Source organism: Sceloporus undulatus, chromosome 9, assembly GCF_019175285.1.
Source record: "Sceloporus undulatus isolate JIND9_A2432 ecotype Alabama chromosome 9, SceUnd_v1.1, whole genome shotgun sequence".
Taxonomy (NCBI): domain Eukaryota; kingdom Metazoa; phylum Chordata; class Lepidosauria; order Squamata; family Phrynosomatidae; genus Sceloporus; species Sceloporus undulatus.
Genome location: NC_056530.1, coordinates 7,589,674 through 7,610,850, shown reverse-complemented (window position 1 = coordinate 7,610,850; position 21,177 = coordinate 7,589,674). Strand labels below are relative to the sequence as shown.

At 41.1% G+C, this 21,177-nt stretch overlaps 1 protein-coding gene across 1 annotated transcript in view; it reads right to left on the bottom strand.

Moving 5' to 3' along the window:
• Positions 1–1,796: 1,796 nt before the first annotated feature.
• SERINC2 (serine incorporator 2) overlaps positions 1,797–21,177 on the bottom strand; it is a 32,942-nt gene continuing 13,561 nt past the window's right edge. The window contains exons 2-10 of the mRNA XM_042440770.1: positions 19,561–19,722; positions 17,034–17,221; positions 11,360–11,439; positions 10,642–10,779; positions 8,866–9,035; positions 8,111–8,201; positions 5,029–5,179; positions 3,044–3,256; positions 1,797–2,259 (exon numbers count right to left, since the gene is read on the bottom strand). Coding sequence (XP_042296704.1) covers positions 2,121–2,259; positions 3,044–3,256; positions 5,029–5,179; positions 8,111–8,201; positions 8,866–9,035; positions 10,642–10,779; positions 11,360–11,439; positions 17,034–17,221; positions 19,561–19,722 — 1,332 coding nt within the window. The 3' untranslated portion in view covers positions 1,797–2,120. The remainder of the gene's footprint in view (positions 2,260–3,043; positions 3,257–5,028; positions 5,180–8,110; positions 8,202–8,865; positions 9,036–10,641; positions 10,780–11,359; positions 11,440–17,033; positions 17,222–19,560; positions 19,723–21,177) is intronic.

Sequence of the window (21,177 nt, the reverse complement as noted above, 5' to 3'; positions counted from 1 at the left end):
CTAATTTTGGCATTCCAGTCTCCGATGATCAGCTTTACATCCTGTGTTGGTGTGTTGTCAATTTCTTCCTGTACTCCTTCATAGAATCTTTTCATTTCTTCCTGTTCTGCCTCTGTGGCTGTGCATATACATTGAACACTTTCACTGCTTTTACATTTTTTCTTAGTATGAAGGCCACCCCATTTCTTTGTGTCTTTTCATTCCCTGAGTAGAACACTGTGCAGTTGTCTGATTCAAAGTGGTCCATTCCTGTCTGTTTTAACTCACTCACCCCCAGTACTGCTATGTTCATGTGTTTCATTTCCATTTTTACTATGTCTAGCCCACTTGGCTCTTGCTTCTCACATTCCATGGCTCTATTTTATGTGTGGTGCTTCTTTGGGTAGCATTTGCCTTTCTGACCATGTTTACTACTTGTCTCACCATCTTTTCTATGCCCTTGACTACTCTTGCAAATGTGATTTGCCTTTCTCTGTGTGTGTTAGTGCTCCAAACCTGCCTGTGTCTCACTTGGGATGTCTCATCAAAGGGTTTTCTAGGTGAGGGGGTTACACAAGGAGGGCCACCTACACCTTCCTGTGTGCACTGCCAACAAGTGTCACCACTACTTCTGCTGCCCAGAAGCTGTTTGCCTCCCTATGCCACCCCTTCCATTGTTAGTTATTTGTTCAAGTCCCTACCCATTTCCTCATGCCTCCTTTGTTTCCTGATCCCCTCATGTCCTCTCCCCTTTAATTCCCCAGTTGACTCTCAGCCTCTCTCTGTTGTTCCTCTGGGATCTGTCGCACGCTTGGCTTTGAGCTGGGGGCCAGAGATGGACTCTTGCTTCCCTTCCCTCCTGGTTCTCTCTTTCCAGTTTGGCTTCTGCTGGGCAAGGGGCGCAGATGCATTCTTCTCTTTCTTCCCTCCTGGTTCTCATTCTGCCTTCGCTTCTTCTGGGTGGTGGGCTTTCTTGTTGCCAATGCTGCAATTAAGATGTAACTGCAATGTCTGATGGCATCTGTAAAGAAAATGGATGGACACACTATCCTGTTCTAGTCTCAGACACCAAAATACACAATGGCCATTTCCCACCACATTCCCAGTAAAAACCTCAAGAAGTATGTAAACAAGATCCAAACTCTTAACAAATCTCTCTTTATACATAAAGATCGACTTCTATTGAGAAAGCTTCCCTAAATCTAATAAATGTCACAGCCATAGGAATTGGGGAGAGCAGATTTCAAGTCTGGAGTCCCAGTTCTGAAATACACGAAAATACACCCATTTATTTAAACATTTTTAAATTTTTATTTTTATTCAGCATTTATTTATTTCCAGTTACACAAAGTTTCATATCAAAATGAACTGTGATTTCTTTTAAAGGCTTCTGTAACAAGGCAAACTGGTCAAAAGATCTTTGAAGCAGCAGGTTTTTAAAATTATTCCTATCTTAAACATTATTCAGAAAAAAATGGCAGTCAAAAATATTTTTGGCTCCATAGATACATCACTATATGCTTAGAGGTCAGTAACAGCTGAAACTAAACCCGCATTCCTCTTTCTTCCTCACTATATTGTCCTATGTATCATGTTTAATCATTCACTTTGACATTTTCCTTAGGAATAAAAAGTAAGAAAAGGCGAAAGACGAAGGCTTTCATGGCCAGCATTCATAGTTTTCTGTGGGTTTTTCGGGCTATGTGGCCATGTTCTAACAGAGTTTCTTCCTGACATTTCGCCAGCATCTGTGGCTGGCATCTTCAGAGAATGCTTGCCTGGAAAAGGTGGGTCTACACACAGTATATATAGACCCACTTTTCCCAGGCAAGAATTCTCTGAAGATGCCAGCCTCAGATGCTGGTGAAACGTCAGGAAGAAACTCTTCTAGAACATGGCCACATAGCCCGAAAAACCCACAGAAAACAAAGGCAAAAGAGTTATAGATCTTTCTAAAAAACAATAGGGAGAGGGAGGGGGACACAGAAAGTAGTAGAGCTGACGCACTTTGGAATCCATAGGAGCCACAGTTTACAACTCAAGTTCAAGTAAAGGAACCAAGAGCTACCATCTTTATTTTCTATAGACACATCTCTCTTCTGTTTGCGCGGTCTAAGTGGCCATTGTGTTATTGAGATCTTTCAACTGAAGTCACGATCTGGAAGCACGAGAGGGGCAACAAGTGTCCACATATATAGAAGAAGCCCAGCCCAGCTGGAAGAGATCTTCACCCAGACTGCAGTCCAAGGGCTGGTTAGGTTCTGGTAAGATTTATCGGGTCTGAGGGAAAGAAAGAAAACAGAAAATTAAGGCAAGAACTCTGTTGGGTTCACCTACTTTTCACACAGTAGGTGACCAGTTCATGGGATGTTTGCCAACAGGAACAGAGTATGCTCTCAAACTCAAGCTTAAATCCAGTTGCCCTTCACCCAGAGGAATAACAACTGTAATTTAACGTGGATTCAAGAATGCTATCCTCCAACATCTACTCTGCAATCTTTGGCCCACCACATATTGCCTCCTGTTAAGTGAAGACATTTATAAGGATGGCACACACAGTTCTGTCCACCAATTCTCACAACTGTACCCTTGTTATCCGCTGGGGTTTGGTTCCAAGATCCCCATGGATAACAACATCCGTGGATGCTCAAGTCCCATTAAATATAATGACATAGCAAAATGGTGTCCCTTATAAAAAATGGAAGTTCACTGCAGGGATGCAAGTGGGTTCACACATTAAAGATTTTCTATTATGCTCTATATTGCAGTCATTCATTCATTCATTCATTCATTCATTCATTCATTCATTCAATGCCACCAGTCCCAGAATAGCCCACAAATGGATGGAAAAGGGGTCTGATTTCATGGAACTGCTTCAGAATCTCAGCTAATCTGTCCTTTGGGGTTTATGACTGGCCTGAAGTTACCCAGTGACTTCCATTGTTAAATGGTGAGTAGAATGTGTATCTCCAACTCCCAGCCCAACAGTCTAACTAGTATATTTCATGTACAGAGCATGGATAACTATGGCAGAGAATCTATAGTAGCAACAGCTGCAACCTACGTGTACCAGTTGGTGAGTGTCATCATGATGTAAAGGGAGGCCAAGAAGAGGCAGAGGTGGAAGAAAGTGTAGTTGTAAGACACTCCATCCTCCTCATTGTCATAAGCACGATGCACCCCATCTTCAGGACCAGGGTTACCACTCCCTAGCATGGCTGGGCTCTCCTCTGTCAGCATCATCTTGTTCACTTGGGCATGGTCAGAAGAACGGACGCTGAAGAGAAAGCAAAAAAGAACAACAATCTTACCCCATGATGACAAACTGCTGTTGCCTCCTCACACATGTCTTCACAACAGCTTCCACTCATAGTCATCATCTTGGGATCCAGTAATCTCCTTAGGATCACTTCACTTTTTGAAAATGCTACATTGATGGACATTAGTGCATGACTCCTTCTCCTACCTTACCATTATTGCATTCTATCTCTGTACAATACAATGCAAAGCATGTCTACTCAGAAGTAAGCTCAACATCACTAAGGCTGATTCAGAGGAGAATGGAATAGGATTGTGGCCTTGAACAACTTTCTCCCAGCCCAGCCAACAATACAGTAAGAAAGCTGGGCAGAAATGGAGTAGTAGAAGCAACAAGCCACATAGAAAATGGTGAAAGCTTCTGGTCTTCTCTCTGTGTGCTGTTTTTCACATAAACAAAAGAACAGACACATATTCACTTACTGCTCTTTAGGTGTGAACTGAAGCAGATGTGCAGATATCGCACAGGAGACTCTCCTATGACTGCTGTTTAGAGGATGAGGCTGCCAAACTTTTGTCTAGACCAGGGATGGGTAGTGTGTGAATTCAGGTACAGTCAAACTGCAACCTTCCTGACAGTAAGGGCTGTTTGACAGTGGAACAAACTCCCTTGGCATGTAGTGGAGTCTCCTTCCTTGGAGGTCTTTAAACAGAGGCTGGATGGCCATCTGTCAATGGGGATGCTTTGATTTAGAGTTCCTGCATGGCAGGCAGTTGGAGTGGATGGCCTTTGCGGTCTCTTCCAACTCTATGTTTCTATGAACCTGCTAAAATTGGTTTGTTGATATAGTTTGTTTACACTAACTGGTTTGCTGATATGCAGCTGTCAACATATTTGGACTCTCCTTGTGGTTGAACCTCTGGAAGCTTTTTGAGAGAGGCCTATGCTTCAGTAGTGATCCAAGAAAAATAGTGACTTGTAACCAGGGGTGGCTTTGTGCTGGTGGAAAGTGCTTCTGTTCATACAGTCCAAGACACTGAAACTTCAGGAATTATCCCACAACCTATTGAGCCATCTGTCCCATAGGAGCCCCTGCCCCACTCTATAGGAGAAACCTTTAAGGAAACATGGGGAACTGGATAGGATGGATGGGTGGAAACTGTGTGCCCCACTCTGGGAAAGCAAATGAGCTTTTTGCTCAAGAACAATCACTGCTGAATGCAAGCCATAATAAACAAAGTTACATTAATTAAGGCAAAGTCTATTAAAGGCAGTTGATATTCCACTTTAAGAAAGCATGCTACAAGGAGACAGTTTCACCTTTTTAAAAAAATGCAGCTCCTTGGTGATTTAATATTGGGAACAATGGACTTCTCTTTACCACCAGAGGGAGACTGGAAGCCAGAATTAAAATAATTTCAATGTACTCTCATCATGTGGCCAACCTGGCTAGGGTCGATGGGAACTGAAGTTTAATAATACCTGGAGCACTACACATTCCTCACCACTATTTTAAATGTGATATTGACTCAGTAGGAGCCATTCCTTCCCTCATGAACAACAGAATGACATCTGAACAACACTCTATATTGTCAGGGGCCCCTTGGCAGAATTTTTGAATCTGCACATGCACCCAAGAAAAGATGATGGTGATAATGCCACAGAAAAAGTCATCTTTTCTTTCTCAGAGCACATCACCATTGAAATAATGTATTCCATGACATGTACAGTTGCCAGGCTTGACATCACTTTGTGATTATTAATTTCCAGATGAATACAAGTTATCTCACCTTATGAAGAATGTGCACAGGATGAATATGACTAATCCTACAATGCTTGGAGCATCCCACCATTGAGTTGGCTGTCCACTGGCAAGTGAGACATATGAGCCACTGTTGTTTCCCTCTGTTCGTACCAGAAGAGTTGGGTTGCAGTATTTGTCTACAGAAAAACAGACAGACAGCAAGCAATTTACTCCTAACAGCCATGATGAGAGACTCAAAAATACTTATGAGATGTGGCAGCTTAGTGGTTCAGACATCCGTGTATTGGTAGGCTGTTGCAAATTGATAAGGTATGGGAATGTTGTGCTATTTAAATTTTAAGGTTTATATTGTAACAACTGATTTTAACTCTTAACTGTTTTAACTTTTAAGATGGTTTAATTGTTTTTAAAATTTTATATTTATACATTTTAAATTGTATTGTTTTATTGTGTTTGCTGCCTTGAATCCCTATATTGGGAGAAAGGCGATATATAAGGAAAAAGGAGGAGGAGGAGGAGGAGGAGGAGGAGGAGGAGGAGGAGGAGGAGGAGAAAGTTTTTTGCTGCTCCAGAGAACAGGACTCAGAACACTGGATGCAAGCTACAGGAAAAGAGATTCCACCTCAACATTAGGAATAACTTCCTGAGAGTAAGGGCTGTTTGACAGTGGAAGAAACTCCCTCGGAGTGTAGTGGAGTCTCCTTCCTTGGAGGTCTTTAAACAGAGGCTGGATGGCCATCTGTCGGGGATGCTTTGATTGAGAGTTCCTGCATGGCAGAATGGGGTTGGATTGGATGGCCCTTGTGGTCTCTTCCAACTCTATGATTCTATGACACTAAGTATGGTGACCACAAGTTCAGCAGTTCGAGACCCAAGTGCTGAGTGACAGTGTGAGCTCCTGTCACTAGTCCCAGCTTCTGCCAACCTAGCAGTGTGAAAGAATATAAAAGTCCAAGTAAATAAACAGGTACCACTTTGGTGGGAAGGTACCAGTGTTCCATAGCCCTTGGCCTTTAATCATGCTGGCCACATGACCATGGAGTCATCTTTGACAATGCTGGCTCCCTCGGCTTAGTAATGAAGAGGAGCACTACAGTCAGACATAACTAGAAAATCCTGTCAAAGGGGAAACCTTTACCCTTTACATTTATGTTAGCTGCTCAATTCACACCAAGATGAGGGGTGGGGTGGGGACATCAATATGGACACACAGGATGAAAAACACTCAGATGCTTTCTCCCTGTTAAAATAACTCACAAATCCTTTGTGGGGAAAATTTCTACAACAACCTGGGAACCTGTAGTACAGATGTGTTTGGGCAACAACTCCCATTATCTCTGGCCACTGGTCATCCTAGCTGAGATTGTTGAGAACTTGAAGTGAAATAATTGAAGAGCTACCTTTCCTCCCATCCCTTCTCTAACACAAAGATAAGAAGATCTGAAAGTTTCATTATTGTTGTGTTTCTCAGAATCTTACCAGCATTGTCATCCCATCAAATCCCATTTTCACTTCCAAGGATTTTTGAGATGCCTGCATCCACTTCCCAAAAGGAAACATGCACATATTTTGATACTCACATTTCCTCATGTATGTTTTTACACCTTTTTCTCAATGCATTTTAAACCCACAATTTCCCACTAATTCAACAGCGTTTAGAGGGCAGTATGATTTCCATCCTCGGACTACAGCAAGAGTTGGGAACCTCTTTTAGCCTGAGAGCCAAATTCAATTTTAGGGAAATTTCCAGGGTTTTTTTTACACTTATGGGCAAGGCCAAAGGCAAGAGGATGAAACCAAAAATACCAGCATATTTTTAGCCTAAAGCTTTTACTGCCAGTAGCTAATACTTTATATTATTTTTTAAAGTACAGAAGCTGGCAGCCTGCTAAGTGTGGGTATCACAGTGAAGAGATTGCGACGTTCTTGGAAAGCTCAGAGGATCAGTTTGAGACAAGAATGGAAGTAGGAAGAGACAGACGCAAGGCCTGAGCTACTCCATCCTTGGACTAAAACATCAGTGATCAGTTTTTTAAAATATATGCACACTTTTACTTATATGTGAATTCAGGCTGAGAGGAGTGAATCTAATGCCTGCAGATATTTATGTACCTTTCTCTGAACAGATGCAGGGCATTATCACACTAGCCTTGTGTCTTGTGGATTTTGCCCATCAATAAAAAGGTGCATTACAGTAACAAATGGAATGCAAGGCAGCAGCAGAACAGACATGACATCATACACTTTTATCCTGTAAAAATTACGCTTTTTAACCTTGTGTGGTAAAGTTTGCAGAGACCATAACTGGAATAAATTCATTACAGATCTTAGTTAATTCAAAATAATTTTCTATCCTTGCAATTCATTCTCTCAAGTCTACAGGGTGACCTTTTACTTAACAATGGAAGTGTAAAGACAAATTCAGTAGACATAACATACACAAAGCACTGCTTAAATCCTCAGGAGTGAATCACATCATCAATCTGAATTAAATAGGAGGGTATATGTTTAAAAATGACATAATAAGACTAAGGGGGGAATTGGGAGAAAGGGTGGGAGGAAAGGCCAGTGAGGAAGGGAAGAAACATCACCGCAACACACAGGAAATTGTCTGTAAATTGTCAGACAATTGTAAATTCTCTGTAATTGTTCTGTAAAAATACATGCATAGAGAACCAGATTCACATTACAGCAGGTTTCATTTCCCACTCCCCCAAAATATACTAGAGTCTGTCTAGCTCCTCGCAATAAACTCTCTTTAAAGCAATATGCTGTTCACAAACCCAAAGACAGAGCAATCTGATTGCAGCATACATAGTACAAATGGAGGTAAATATCCACATGTGAGCGTGCATCCCAAACAATAATGTCTGGCCTTACCATTGGGCAGTATAAAACAGCTGCTTCAGGCAGCAGGTATCAAGAAGTAGCTAGATGATACTGCAGGACCGAGCAATGTGTGTGTCATCTGCCTGTTGAATGTGTTGAATGGCTTTTGTCACAGGCAGTAAGATAAATTAACATAGTTTACAAAGATCTTACAAGGCTTTATTCTACAATGAGCAAATGCAATACTGTACTGAAAGAGGAAAAGAAATGCTACTTACCTGGTACATTTGCCAAGGCTGACCAGGTGACATACATGGTGTAGAGGGTGATGATGGAGGCTTGCAAGAGACCAGAGTGTGGCTGAGCATCCTGAAAAGGAGGAGGAGAAGGAAGAGTTGTTTCTGTTAAAGGACTGAAGGAGGGATAAAGATATGGAAATCGTCACTGTTCTAATGCAAACACAATTTGACACTTTCCCCATTTTTCAGTTTCAGAGAGTGAAGGCAGCTTTATGGGAGACTTTTCCATTACCTTTTTAAGTCTAAAAAAGCTACCTGCATACTCTGAAGAGTATGACAAGCAGAAGTAAACTGCAGGCATAGCCAGTTAAGATGTCCCAGAGTTGATCTGTTGAAGGCCCCAGGTGCCTCTTCCACAAGTCCTTCTCATAGCTGGCATAGTCAAAAAGAAAGAAAAGAACTCTAAGTCAGGAATAGGAAATACACAAGCCTCCAGATGTTACCAGTCTGCAACTCCCATCATAGGGCTGACTAGAGCTGTTGGGAGTTTAAGTCCAGCAACATCTGAAGGGCTACACATTCCCGACCTCTGCTTTAAATGTTCCTAAGAGCTTGAGCAAGTTATTCTAAACCCAGGGCAGATAATGGCCATTGTGGACTACAGCTCCTTAGAGAAAGGATGGCTGGTGGCCATACTGCTGTGGGAATATGGGAGCTGTATCAAGAAAAGTAACTTTCTCAAGATCTGTTCCTCTCTAAGAAGTTAAAAAGGTGAGTAACACACATCATCTTACCTGGACCTTGGGCAAAATGGACACCACAGATACAACCACACAGAAGATGAGATTAAGGCTGATGAGTGCCTTGCCTTGTGTACAGCCATCTGGTTTTGTGTAATATACATATAAGAGCACTACCGCAGCAATGGAGACTGCATAGAAAAGGAAGGTGAAGAAAAAGAGCCCTGGGAAAGAGAGATGAGCATTGTTTAACTCAAGAGGCCAAAGTCTCATCAGTGTTTTTACATTTTTTTAAAAAAGTAAGATAGAAAACCAATCCAAGGAATCGGGGCGAAAAGTAATATTGGGAAACACTGGGGGGATGCAAGGGTAAAAAAAATAAAGGGCACTGTTGTCCAATGCGGAACAAGAAAAGTTTTACTTATTTGGTTTAGCCCTTTATTTGAAGGGACAAAGTGGCAGATTCCTTGCTAGAGCTTGCTGGAACCCACCCAGGGCCAAAAGCCAACAGGGATGCTTTCGAAAAGGTGTCTGTAAGGATCCAGCCCACATACTTTCACTGCCATCCACTCTGCTTACAGATGAGACACAAGCTGTTTTAAGCCCAGGAAGCTGTCCATGGAGCCAAGCTTTGCTTTGCTTTGCAGCCCAAGAAGGTGTAGTGCTATTGGCCTGTTACAGACTGCCAAAATAAAGCTGCTTCGGGTCTCTTTGGAGGTATGCTGTTTAAATGATGCATGCATCCAAAGAATCCGGAAGCTGCATCAAAGCTGCACTCCAGTGCTTAGGAATGGGGTGTGGCTTTGGCGGGACTCTTAGGACCCATGTGCATCATTTAAATAGCATACCTCCAAAGAGACCCGAAGCAGCTTTATTTTGGCAGTCTGTAACAGGCCATTGTTTACACCTGGCTACACAAGCACAGATGTTAATAACTATCATCTAGCTAATGTGTGAAAATGTCTATATAAGGTATAACTACAGTGAAGCACATTAAAGAAGAGTTGTTTGTGTAAATGATTAAACCTAGGAAATTGTCATATTGTGGGTCCTTCAAATGTACCAAATCTTCTCTTCTGTCCACTGAGCAGGGTGCTCATTCTCTCCCAAACTTCCCTGTTACTGGCACATAAATCTCCCCTGCTGACATTGCTTTACAAATATTTTTCCACCAGAAACAGCTAAGAGGGAACATCTGAGGTGGATCAAGAGCAAAAACAAGCTAGCTGCAGTGGTATAATTATGTTCACTTTCATTTGGGCATAACTATGGAAGGAGAAGGAGAATGTCCAAAAAAGAGCAATCCCCATGTGCAACTAGCAAGGTCTTTGGATTTCAGTAGTTTTTGGCTTTGTACTCTCTTTGATTCACCCTGAATGAAGTGTGCTCCCCCCCCCAAAAAAAAAAACTTATGGAAGTTTCTGGCTTTGGCAGGTGGTCTTTTTTCTTTTTGTTTTCTTCTCTCTGACATATCAGCTTTAGATGCATTCTACTCTACAGGTTATATTTCATACCTTGAATATAAATGAATGAGTTCAGGGTGGCTAAGGAAGAAGTAAATACAGACACACAGCACATAAGTAAACTGTTAAAACTAATGTAAAACTACTTTAAAGCTGATGCCCACACTCAGTAAGCTGCCAGATTCTGTACTTTTAAAACTAGCCTATTCAAACAGTATAGAAAATTCAAATCCTCCAAATTACACTAGCAAATCCTTAAACAGAACTAGTTTTGTCTAGCACTTAAATGAAACCATTGAGTTTACCAATCGCACAGATACCTGCAGCATTCATTTAAGTCACGTATGAACTGATGATCCATACAGACCTGCATACCAGGACTTGCTATTGCCCTCATCTGCATTGCGCAGCCAAATTTGACTCCAGGAGTGCGCAAAGTCAATCAACAGGATAAGCTGGATGAGGATGAAGAGGAAAGAGCCAACAACACCAAAGTAGAACCAAACTTAGTAGGAGAAAAGAAAAGGAGAATGATATCAGGTTATTTCCAAAAACTGTGTCTGTAGGCACATGTTTTTTAAACATTAGATAGCCATATTTATTTTAAAATATTGAACTTCTTCCACGGTAGTGGATCCTATCAAATCATCATCTAGAACAGTGGTCCCCAACCTTATCTATGTCCCATATCCCTAGGAAACTTTTGATTAATGTTTGCACCCCTCACAAAAATAATACCACATTTGAAGTTGATGAAGTCTAATTTCAATTGTATTGACTCACATACAATACTGCAGGTGAACAAAATGAATTCCAGGCTTATTCTTGTTCTGTGACTTCAAGTGTCACAGTGGCCGGTAGTTTACACCACTACTATTTCTCCATGTAGGAAAGCATCAATGTATCTCCCCTCAATAAACCTAAAGTCAGCTGTGGGCACCGGCTTTTCCCATGGTTTTCATTGAATAGAAGGCTTTCAGGCTCTCCCTCCCTGCTTTATGTAATGCAGCAGATGTGCACCCAATCACAATTTTACATTGCAGACCCACTATATTTCTTACATACAAATACGGGTTTTCACGTACCACGTGTAAATGGTCCATCAGGAATATAGAAGGCACCCACTGTTATTCCAATCAGTATCAGGAACTTGAAGAACCAAAATCTGAAATTGACAACAAGAGAAAGAATATTATTTTTAAAGAGGAGTCTCAGGCAGCCTCTAGTATACAGGTTTACTGTGTTTTGGGTCCTGAAAGAAGATGTCTCACTTTACATACTCCATGTAATGAAGTAGAGTGCAATGCTTGAAGGCCATGACTTTAACCCGGTATAACATATCTTCATACCTTCCCCTAAATAGGGCCTAATAAAATATAAACAAGTCATCCCTCAAAATAAAGTACTCTTTTTTTGACAGTGACAACTTCATTTATCTTTTCTCTTACACCATATTTCATTTTTTTAAAAAACTGAACACACTACTGAAACTGTACTATTCTTCTAGTGTTTAATGAAGTGCTAATTATCTTAACTCCTAATTATCTTAAGCACTCTGAAGTAAGACTGCCTGATGTACAACAGCACATGTTAAACAGAGCAGCAGTTTTAGTTTTGGAAAGGCATCTCAACAAGTGTCAAGCCATGGTAATAAATCTTATTTTGGGGAGGGGGGGTTCCTAGTGGAGCGATTAGAGCTTAATTGTGTGCATTGTTGTTATGTACTATCAAGTTGTTTTTGACATTGTGACCCTAAGACCTATCACAGGGTTTTCTTTCACTTCTAGTGAACAAAGGCAGGCTATAAAATAAATATTGGTCCATTATTGGCTGGTTCAATTAATTCTCTTTTGCTGCTGTCTAAAAAAGAATTAAAAAGAGACTGACAATACACATGTTAACTGACTTGTTTCTATTATACAAATAGGATAAATTTCAATAATGCAAAGTAATATATTTTTTATTATTATTAGATCTGCATTTGGCTTTCTGAATGATGTTACGAAAGGATTTTATCAAGCATGGAAAAACTTGAAGATTTTCACACTGACGTCACGATTAAAAAGGATTCATCCCGGCAATAACCAAGGAATAACCAGCAGCAATCCCGTGAATGATTTGTTGCTGGTTATTACCTGGTTATTGCTGGGATAAGTCCTCTTTAATCACAGTGTGTGTGAAAATCTCTAACACGATCAAGTGATTTGCACGGGAGAATGCCCATTTAAACCCTGCGTTTCCCACATGTGATAAAGTCCTATCGTGACTTGCATGATGCAAAGGCTAACAGTGTCCCTGTAAAGCCCTGCACTTCAAAAATAAAATAAAAATGGAAGTGTAATCCATGAAGAAAAGTATTTTAGGAGAGTAGGAGGAAGAGAACAGAGGGTCAAAAGCTGAGAAAAAGTTTCAAGATACTGAACTTGAAAACGCAAATACAATACAAGTCTGGGATGTAATTATCCACAACGTTTCCTCTTGAAGGCTGCAATAAATAAACCCATTGCAGGAAAGATTCGACAACCACATCATTTTCTAAGGCTATTCACAATTCAGGACTTATTCTGCACAAAATTAGCAAGTGGTTGTTTTGTGCAGGAAACAGCATTTTTTGTAGGGAAAACAATATTTCTTCTTATTATTAACAGATGAACTGTCTTATAAAAAATACATAACACACAAAGAAAAAGAAAAATACTAACAAAGTTTATCTAAAAGGGAAAAAAATGAAAAATACAAACAAAATTGTTTCCCTCCCCAAGGCCTTTGCTGTACTTGAAACCATAGCTTAACTTCCTTCTAATGATAATACAGTGGAACCTCGCCATACGCGGGGGATCCGTTCCGGATCCCGCCACGTATGGCGATTTCCTCCTATGCTCGAGCCCCATTGTAAACAATGGGGCTCGTGCACGGCGGCGCGGCGGCGCGGGAGGCACAACGGGTGCGCGTGCCCATTCAATTGAATGGGACGCGCCGCCCCTTCCGCCCCGCGCACGCCGGCGGCTTTGAGCGCCTATGCTCAAAGCCGCCGATAAAAAGACCGCGTATGCGGAGGATCCACTGTATAAATCTCCTACTTCTATTCATCAAACCAACTACAATATATACTTCAGAAGTCTACCATGCTTTTTTCTCCCACTGATCATCCAACATTCCCAACAAATACAATTTAGTTTTATTTTGAATTGGAGTTTTAAATATATTTTCCTACATGAATCTGAGTCCGATATCGCTGAGCTTTTTCACATGACTACCACATGTGAAAAAAGTCCCCATCTTTTCCCCCCAGCAGATAATGGGACACTAATTAAATAGACATCCTGATGCCTTGCCATTCAACACAGATCAACACACAGATTAACATGTAAATTACTTCCTTCCAACCAAAGTTCACAGAGTGTATATGCCCTGCTCACTTCCATGCCAGCATTCTCTGAAGATGCCAGCCACAGATGCTGTCGAAACATCAGGAAAAGCTTTTCTAGAACACGGCCACGCAGCCCAAAAAACCCACAAAAAACGATCCCCAGCTTTTGATCACACTTCCAACATTTGTTCTTATCCATCTCTGATATCACCTATACAGTACATCATCTTATAACATTTTTCTTTCAAATCATAACTCAAGGTAAATTTTAGGACTTTTAAACAACATTTTTCCCATTTATCAAAATGCAACTTGTAAGGAAGGATCGAATTAGGGGAATTTAATTAGCTCAAATATTACGAGAGGCGTGTCCTAACAACGCATGCAGCGGATCGTGTCCCTATGTGTATACTGTACCAGAGGTCATCTAGTCCAACCCCAAGAAACAGAGACTCAAATGCCAAAGGAGGTGCAATTAAACTATAAAACATTTATTAAAGCCACACAACAAAAGGGATCACACACGCACAAACACATTCAATGCTAAAGCAAGGGAGGGGTGAGTTCGGGAGTAAAGGAGAAAGGATAGAGGCACCCTTGGGATATTTACCTTTGGAGTCTTCTCCAAAGCGACAGATGTGAGGGATGGTGAATGGTGAGACACGGCCACAGAAACGGAGAAAGAAAGTGGCAGCCACAGTGGCTAGGACCTGAGTTCTGGCGGGCAAAGCTAACTAGAAGCCCGAGAGACAGTTCCACACAGCCATCGCCATCTTGACATAGCGGACGCGCTACGTCTGTACGTCGCGCCCCGGAAATGACGCTGTGAGTGCGCGCATCGGCACTTGCGGCGTCTCTTCCAGGGTGCAGGAAGGAGCGCGATTTTCACGCTCCTTCTTTGCAGCATCCGGGAACCGCGCCGTTTGGCTGCTGTGGTTCCTGGATGCTGCAACCAGCGGCAGCAGCAGACCGCCGCTTTTCGGCGGTCTGTAACCCGCCTAAGTTTAAGCTGAAACTTACACAATGGATACACAAAGAAGAGGTCTGGCACTTTTCAGGAGGGAACAAATATCTCGATGGCAGAGCTGTTAAGTTAATCACTCGCTTATTGAGAAGGAGGCTACCTCTATTGTCCTCTCTTCTTTGGGTAGCTTGCGAAACTAGTAGGGCAACTCCCAAAACTGCTTGCTGAAAGGTTTAAATTCTACCTTTTCCTTGACCATGCCTAGCAAGGAGTTGCTGGCTACATGGTCAGCTCGCTTTTAGAGTAATGGCGGCTAGCGATGGGGTCAGTCAGGGGTCATAGATTCAGATCACATGGCACCCAAAATTTATATAAAACCAAACTCGATAACAAACTGAGACCCTATATTCGCACACATTCTTTAACTCCTTCTTCTTCCATCTCTCAAGTAAGATTTTATACATTTTAGCAATCAAGTTATCACCATTAGAACAGAATTGATTTTCACATTCTAATTCTGCTTTTTCCTAAACCATATAGATTTTTATCCATATTGAACCTTTCAGTTATTTGTAGAGAATCCAATGAAGTGAATGAACCTTCTACTTCTTATTCTTCCACAGAAGGTGTTATTGCAAGATCTTTATTGCAGCTTCCTGCTTTAGGACTCACTTTAAATGAATTACTTTCATTGATGTTCTTTTTTTAAAAAGTCAGATGCGGGTTTTGTGCCAACAGTTGCTGACTAGCTGCAGTGTGTGTAATGCCCTGCGTCTGTCTTACTCAATGAGCACACTTCATGGATGAACCAAGAAAGATTATTGCAAAGATCAGCAACCTTTGTTAGATCTGATGTAACATGCTAAGTTTCACTTCTATACCTTCTACAGAGTCACCCTCCTCCCTTTCACATTCCATTCCTATGGAGGGTTAAGAGCTCCATGACGTTCACACACAACAATCCTCTGCAGCTGCTTCCCTTCCTCTCACACCTCTCTTCTCTCACAGTCATGCTTCCAACATGGCTAAGCAGGCCTAACTTTCACTTTAACATGGCAGAGGAAGCTATAAGAGGTGAGAAGTCGAAGGCTTTCATGGCCGGCATCCATAGTTTTTTGTGAGTTTTTTTGGGCTATGTGGCCATGTTCTAGCAGAGTTTCTTCCTGACATTTCGCCGGCATCTCTGAAGATGCCAGCCACAGATGCTGGTGAAACGTCAGGAAGAAACTCTTCTAGAACATGGCCACATAGCTGGAAAAACCCACAAAAAACTATAAGAGGTGACTCTGACAGCAGGTTTCTGCCTTTGTCCCCTCTGTGTTATCCCACAGTTACACCCCACAGTTTAACACCTGGGATGAATTTAGGGACTCTTCTCAGCTCCCTCCAAGTCCACCATACTGGACAGTAATTTTGATTGGTCCTGTTGTTTCTGGACCAGCTTTTTCCACAGCTGGCCAAGGAACACTTGGCGAGATGCCACTCCAACCAGAAATAATATTTTAATTCAGAAATATTCATTCTTGCACAGAAAATAAGCAGTAAGTGGGGATTTGTTCTGTGCTAAATTTGCACATCTTGTTTTGTGCAGAAAACAGCATTTTCTATGTGGAAAATAATATTTTAACATAAATATATTTTCTGGCCAGAAAAAATTCTTTTCTATGCAAATCAACCATGTGCAAATTTTACACAGAACATATCCTAATTGCAGTGTGTTTTTCTGCAGAATTAATATTCATGTATTTCTTATTCTTCTTGCAGGAAATGCTGTTTTCTGCGCACAACAGAATAAGTCCGAACTATGAATATTCTTGTCAGTCTAGGTTTCTTCTCATCAAGGTTTCTCAAATCGTGAAAAATATTTTTTCTACCATTTTCAAGGTTTTTTTTAATGTTCTTTCAATATTTAGTTCACATACCCAAGGATCCGATCCAGTTCTGCTTAACATGTTGGGAAAGGAAACATGTTGGGCCTTTGAGCCAATGCAAAACCCAACTCTTTTAGTTTGTTGTTGTGCACCTTCAAGTTGTTTCTACTTTATGGCAACCCTAAGGTTTATCAAAGGATTTTTTGGGGTTAGATCATGTGACTCACTCAGTGGTTTTGCATGGCTGAGTGGAGAATAGGACACTTGTTTCCAGACTTGTAGTCCAACACTCAAACCACTACACCATGCTGGCTCTCAACTTCTATAGCACTATGGAAAAATTCAGACTGCAGCCTTCTTCATCTGCATACATATAGGCAAAATCTATATTGTAGCCATATACCTGAACATCCACATATTTCAATGGGTTTGGTTCCCAAGTACGCATGTACAGCATTGCCGCCTTAATCACCAATCTTCTCACTTGCTTTTGCTCTTTGGGAGAGTCCCAAATCCAAACTACTAAGACCTGTGACCAATAATGGCAACCTCACCCATTCTGTATTGAGGCTCTGGGGTCCTTGCTGCTTCTCACACAGATCATTATTAAAGCAAACAGGAAGAAGAAAGCAGCTGTTGCAAAGCACATTCGATAGACTGATTTGTGACCAAGGAAGGAATTGCAGTTGACTTTGGCGTGGGCACCTAGAAATGTGTTGCTTCCTTCACAGAATCCTGGAAGCTGGTAAAAGAAAAGACAAGCATTAAAACAGCCCAACAGGTTTTGGATATTGCTCATAATGTAAATTGAAAAAAACATGAACACTTTCCCATAAACTATCATAAAACTGCTTGGAAAATACAGAGTATATCCAGAATGCCCTGAAAAATGAGGAGAACTACATACACATAGAATCAAGGTTCCTATCTTGTCATGGATGCAGTGACAGAGGACTGGAGAAAAGTAAACAGTGTCTCTCTGTCAAAAAATGCCAAAAAAAGAAGATCCAGGAAACTAAAAACCAGTTAAATGGACCTCAATACCAAGAAAAATATTAGAACAGATTATTTGCAAGTACCATGATGACAATGCAATGATCAGTAGGATCCAGCATGGTTGGTTAAGAACAAATCCTGCCAAATTACTACACAATCTAGCAAAGAATGCCTTCTAACTATCTCTTCTGCAGTTAAATAGCATTTCTCAAAATCCTACCTCACTTCCTGTAAAACATTACAACACTTCTTCTATTAGTTTAATTCATACTAAGCTGTACTGTGGCATGATGGAGTTTTGTTGCTGCTGTTGTTTTTGTGTGCTCTTATAATGCTGAATTGTATTTAGTTCGTATGATTTTGTCTGTTCTATTCTGATAAAATAATAATAATAATTTTAATAAAAATGATTTTTAAAAAATAGAACAAATCCTGCAAAACTGAACTTATATCTTTTTTCATTCAAGTCACTAATTTAGTAGATTGTGGAAATGCTGCAATATTGTTTACCTGAATTTCAGCAAAGCATTTTATAAGATCCCCACTATTTTGATTGGCAAAGTGGTTAAATGTGGAATGGATGGGAACACTGCCAGATGGGTCCATAACTGCTTGGAAAACTGTGTTCATAGTTTTCATCAAGGGCTGCACTTTAAACTGGTCTTCAGTGGAATGCCTCGGGATTCTGTCCTAGGGCCATTACTCTTCAACATTTTTATCAGTGACTTAGATGATGGGGTAGAGGGAAACCTTTTCAACTTTGCAGATGACACAAAACTAGGAGGAGTGGCTAACATATTGGAATACAGGACAGAATTAAAAGGACATTGATAAACTAGAAAACTGGGTAGAAATTAATAAAATGAAATTTAAGAGAGAGAAATGCAAAATTCTACATTTAGGCCACAAAAATCAAAGGCTGTGGGATTACATGGCTCAGCAGTACTACATGTGAAACTGACTTTAGGATTATTGTTGATCATCAGTTGAACATGCACTAGCACAGAAGGTGAATGGTATTTTATCCTACAATTATAGAAGCTCCCATGTCAAGGGAAATAAAAGTTCCTCATCTAGAATACTGTGTTCAATTCTGGGAACCTCATTTTAAGGATATAGACAAGCTGAAGCAGGTTCAGTGAGGGGCAACAAGTATGATAAGAGATATGGAGAACAAAACATAAGAGCTATGATTGAAGGAATTGAGCATGTTCAGCTTAGGGAAGACAGGACTGAGGGGTGATATGATTGCCTTTAAATACCTTAAGGGCTGTCACAAAGAGGAAGAGGCAAGTCTGCTCTCCACTGGCCCATATTGTAGAACCAGGTTTAATAGTTTTAAGGTACTGGAGAATAGATTTCAACTGAATGTTAGAAGGAACTTCTTGCCAGGAAGAGTTGTTCACTAATGGAACCAAATGCCTAGAGACATGGTAGGGTCTCCTTCTCTGGATGTTTTCAAAAAGGAGCTGAGCAACTACTTCCTGGGGATGCTTTAGAAGAACATCCTGCGCTGAGCAGACAATTGGAGTCAAAGGCCCATGAAGCCCCTTCCAACACTATGATTCTATGTCACCCAGTTTGTCATGCAATTCATTTGCATTACTTGGTTCCTAGTGTGGCTCCTGGCAGGCTGCACTGACAGTGACAAACAATGAATGGGTAGACACTGAGTAGCTGAGTACACTAGAAGGTCTAATGGGAAGGTATAATGGGGTGGGAATCTTTTTTGTATCAGGAGCAGAACTGTAGTTTGGGATAAAATCTCAAGGATTGAATTCCAGCAGGTCATCTTTGCAACATTTTCTTGGGCTTCAAACAGCTTCATATCACTGGAGGTTCCCCATCACTGGGGTAAAGTGATTCTTTGAGGAGATCTGATGCAGCTGGTGGATCTGCTGCTTTGCAGGAATGGCAACTTACCTCCAGATTAAAAAAAAAGAACCCCAGTGCTATAAAAGAAACCAGTACTGTATATACATTACACCAGAACCTTCTCTCAGCCAAAGAAAACTAAAACAAGTAATAGTGCCACTGGAAGGTTAGTGCTTGGAGAAAGTACAAAGCATGTGACATCCTGCTTACCTTATAGAGTTCTGCCTCTACTCCAGGAATGATCATGATAATAGATACCAATGTACCAAGGAAGAGGAACAAGGTGAAGCTCAAGCGTGTTATGGTGGAATTCTTTGTAGAAGGGCAGCAACCACACAAGAGACACGGTGCTGAACCACAAAGACACGACACCTAGCAAGGAAAAAAACAATGACCAACGTCTGTTACAACGAAAATTTCACAGAACTGGCTATAATTTACAAATGCTTGCTTCTTTGTACATATGTGGCTGGATTATCCCTTAGTGCATGAGTATTGGACAGAAATATTACAACTGATCTCCAAGATCACTAAACGAAGTATACAATGACCCCCACTCCTGCTCCTCTTCTCCGTTTTTATGAATGAAAATAAAGCCCTGCAGCATAAAGAACGTATTAGTTTGCTTCTGGCTGTTGCCAGGCTTGAGATAGCCAAGAACTGGAAAACTGGAAAGTTGAATATTTCAGGGTGGTGGACTAGACTCTGGGGATTGTGGTTAATGGAGAAAATGGCAGAGAATAACAACCGAGCGAGAGGCTTGACCTTCCATAAGATTTGGAACCCATTTATCGAATACATCCAGCGAGATTTAGTCTCTAGACATCCCCCAATTTTAACTAAATTTTTATGGAAAGATGTCTTTCAGGATCTCTTTTATCTATAACTTTCAGGGCCTTACCTGAAAGGGTTATTGTCTTTATTTATTGTCCTTTTGGTGTACTGTTTGTTGTCATATTTTGTTTGAGAATGTATTAATAAATTTTAATTAAAAAAAAAAAAGCTTGGTTCTTGTTCCAGCCCTGATTCACAGTAGTGCCCATGGCTTTTCACACATAAGGAGAGAGGCATGATGTGGGCACACACTCATGAAGACCAGCCTACCTCAGCTTGGTGCCTTCCAAATGTTTTGAACTACAATCTCTACCAGTTCTAGACAACCCAGCCAATGGCTGGGAATTGGGGGGGGGGGGGTGTTTGTTACTTGCTACTTGAAACCATGTCCTATTAGGAACGCCTTCGGGAGCTGGGGATGTTTAGTCTGGAGAAGAGAAGGTTAAGAGGTGATATGATAGCCCTGTTTAAATACTTGAAGGGATGTCATATTGAGGAGGGAGAAAGCTTGTTTTCTGCTGCTCCAAAGAATAAGATACAATTGAGCAATGGATGCAAACTGCAGGAAAAGAGATTCCAGCTCAACATTAGGAGGAACTTCCTGACAGTAAGGGCTGTTCGACAGTGGAACAAACTCCCTCGGAGTGTAGTGGAGTCTCCTTCCTTAGAGGTCTTTAAACAGAGGTTGGATGGCCATCTGTCAGGTATGCTTTGATTGAGAGTTCCTGCATGGCAGAACGGGGTTGGACTGGATGTCCCTTGTGGTCTCTTTCAACTCTATGATTCTACCAAATCAACTTCAGCTTATGGTGATTCTAATAATTAAATCGCTTGAAGGGCCAGAGTCATAAACAGTCCTGCTCAGTTCTTGCAAACTCAGGGCTTTGGCTTCCTTGACTGCATCTATCCACCCACACAATGCTAGTGCATGGGATTACTGAGTCAACATGGTATAATGATTTGAATGTTAGTCTAGGACTGTGAAGACCAGGG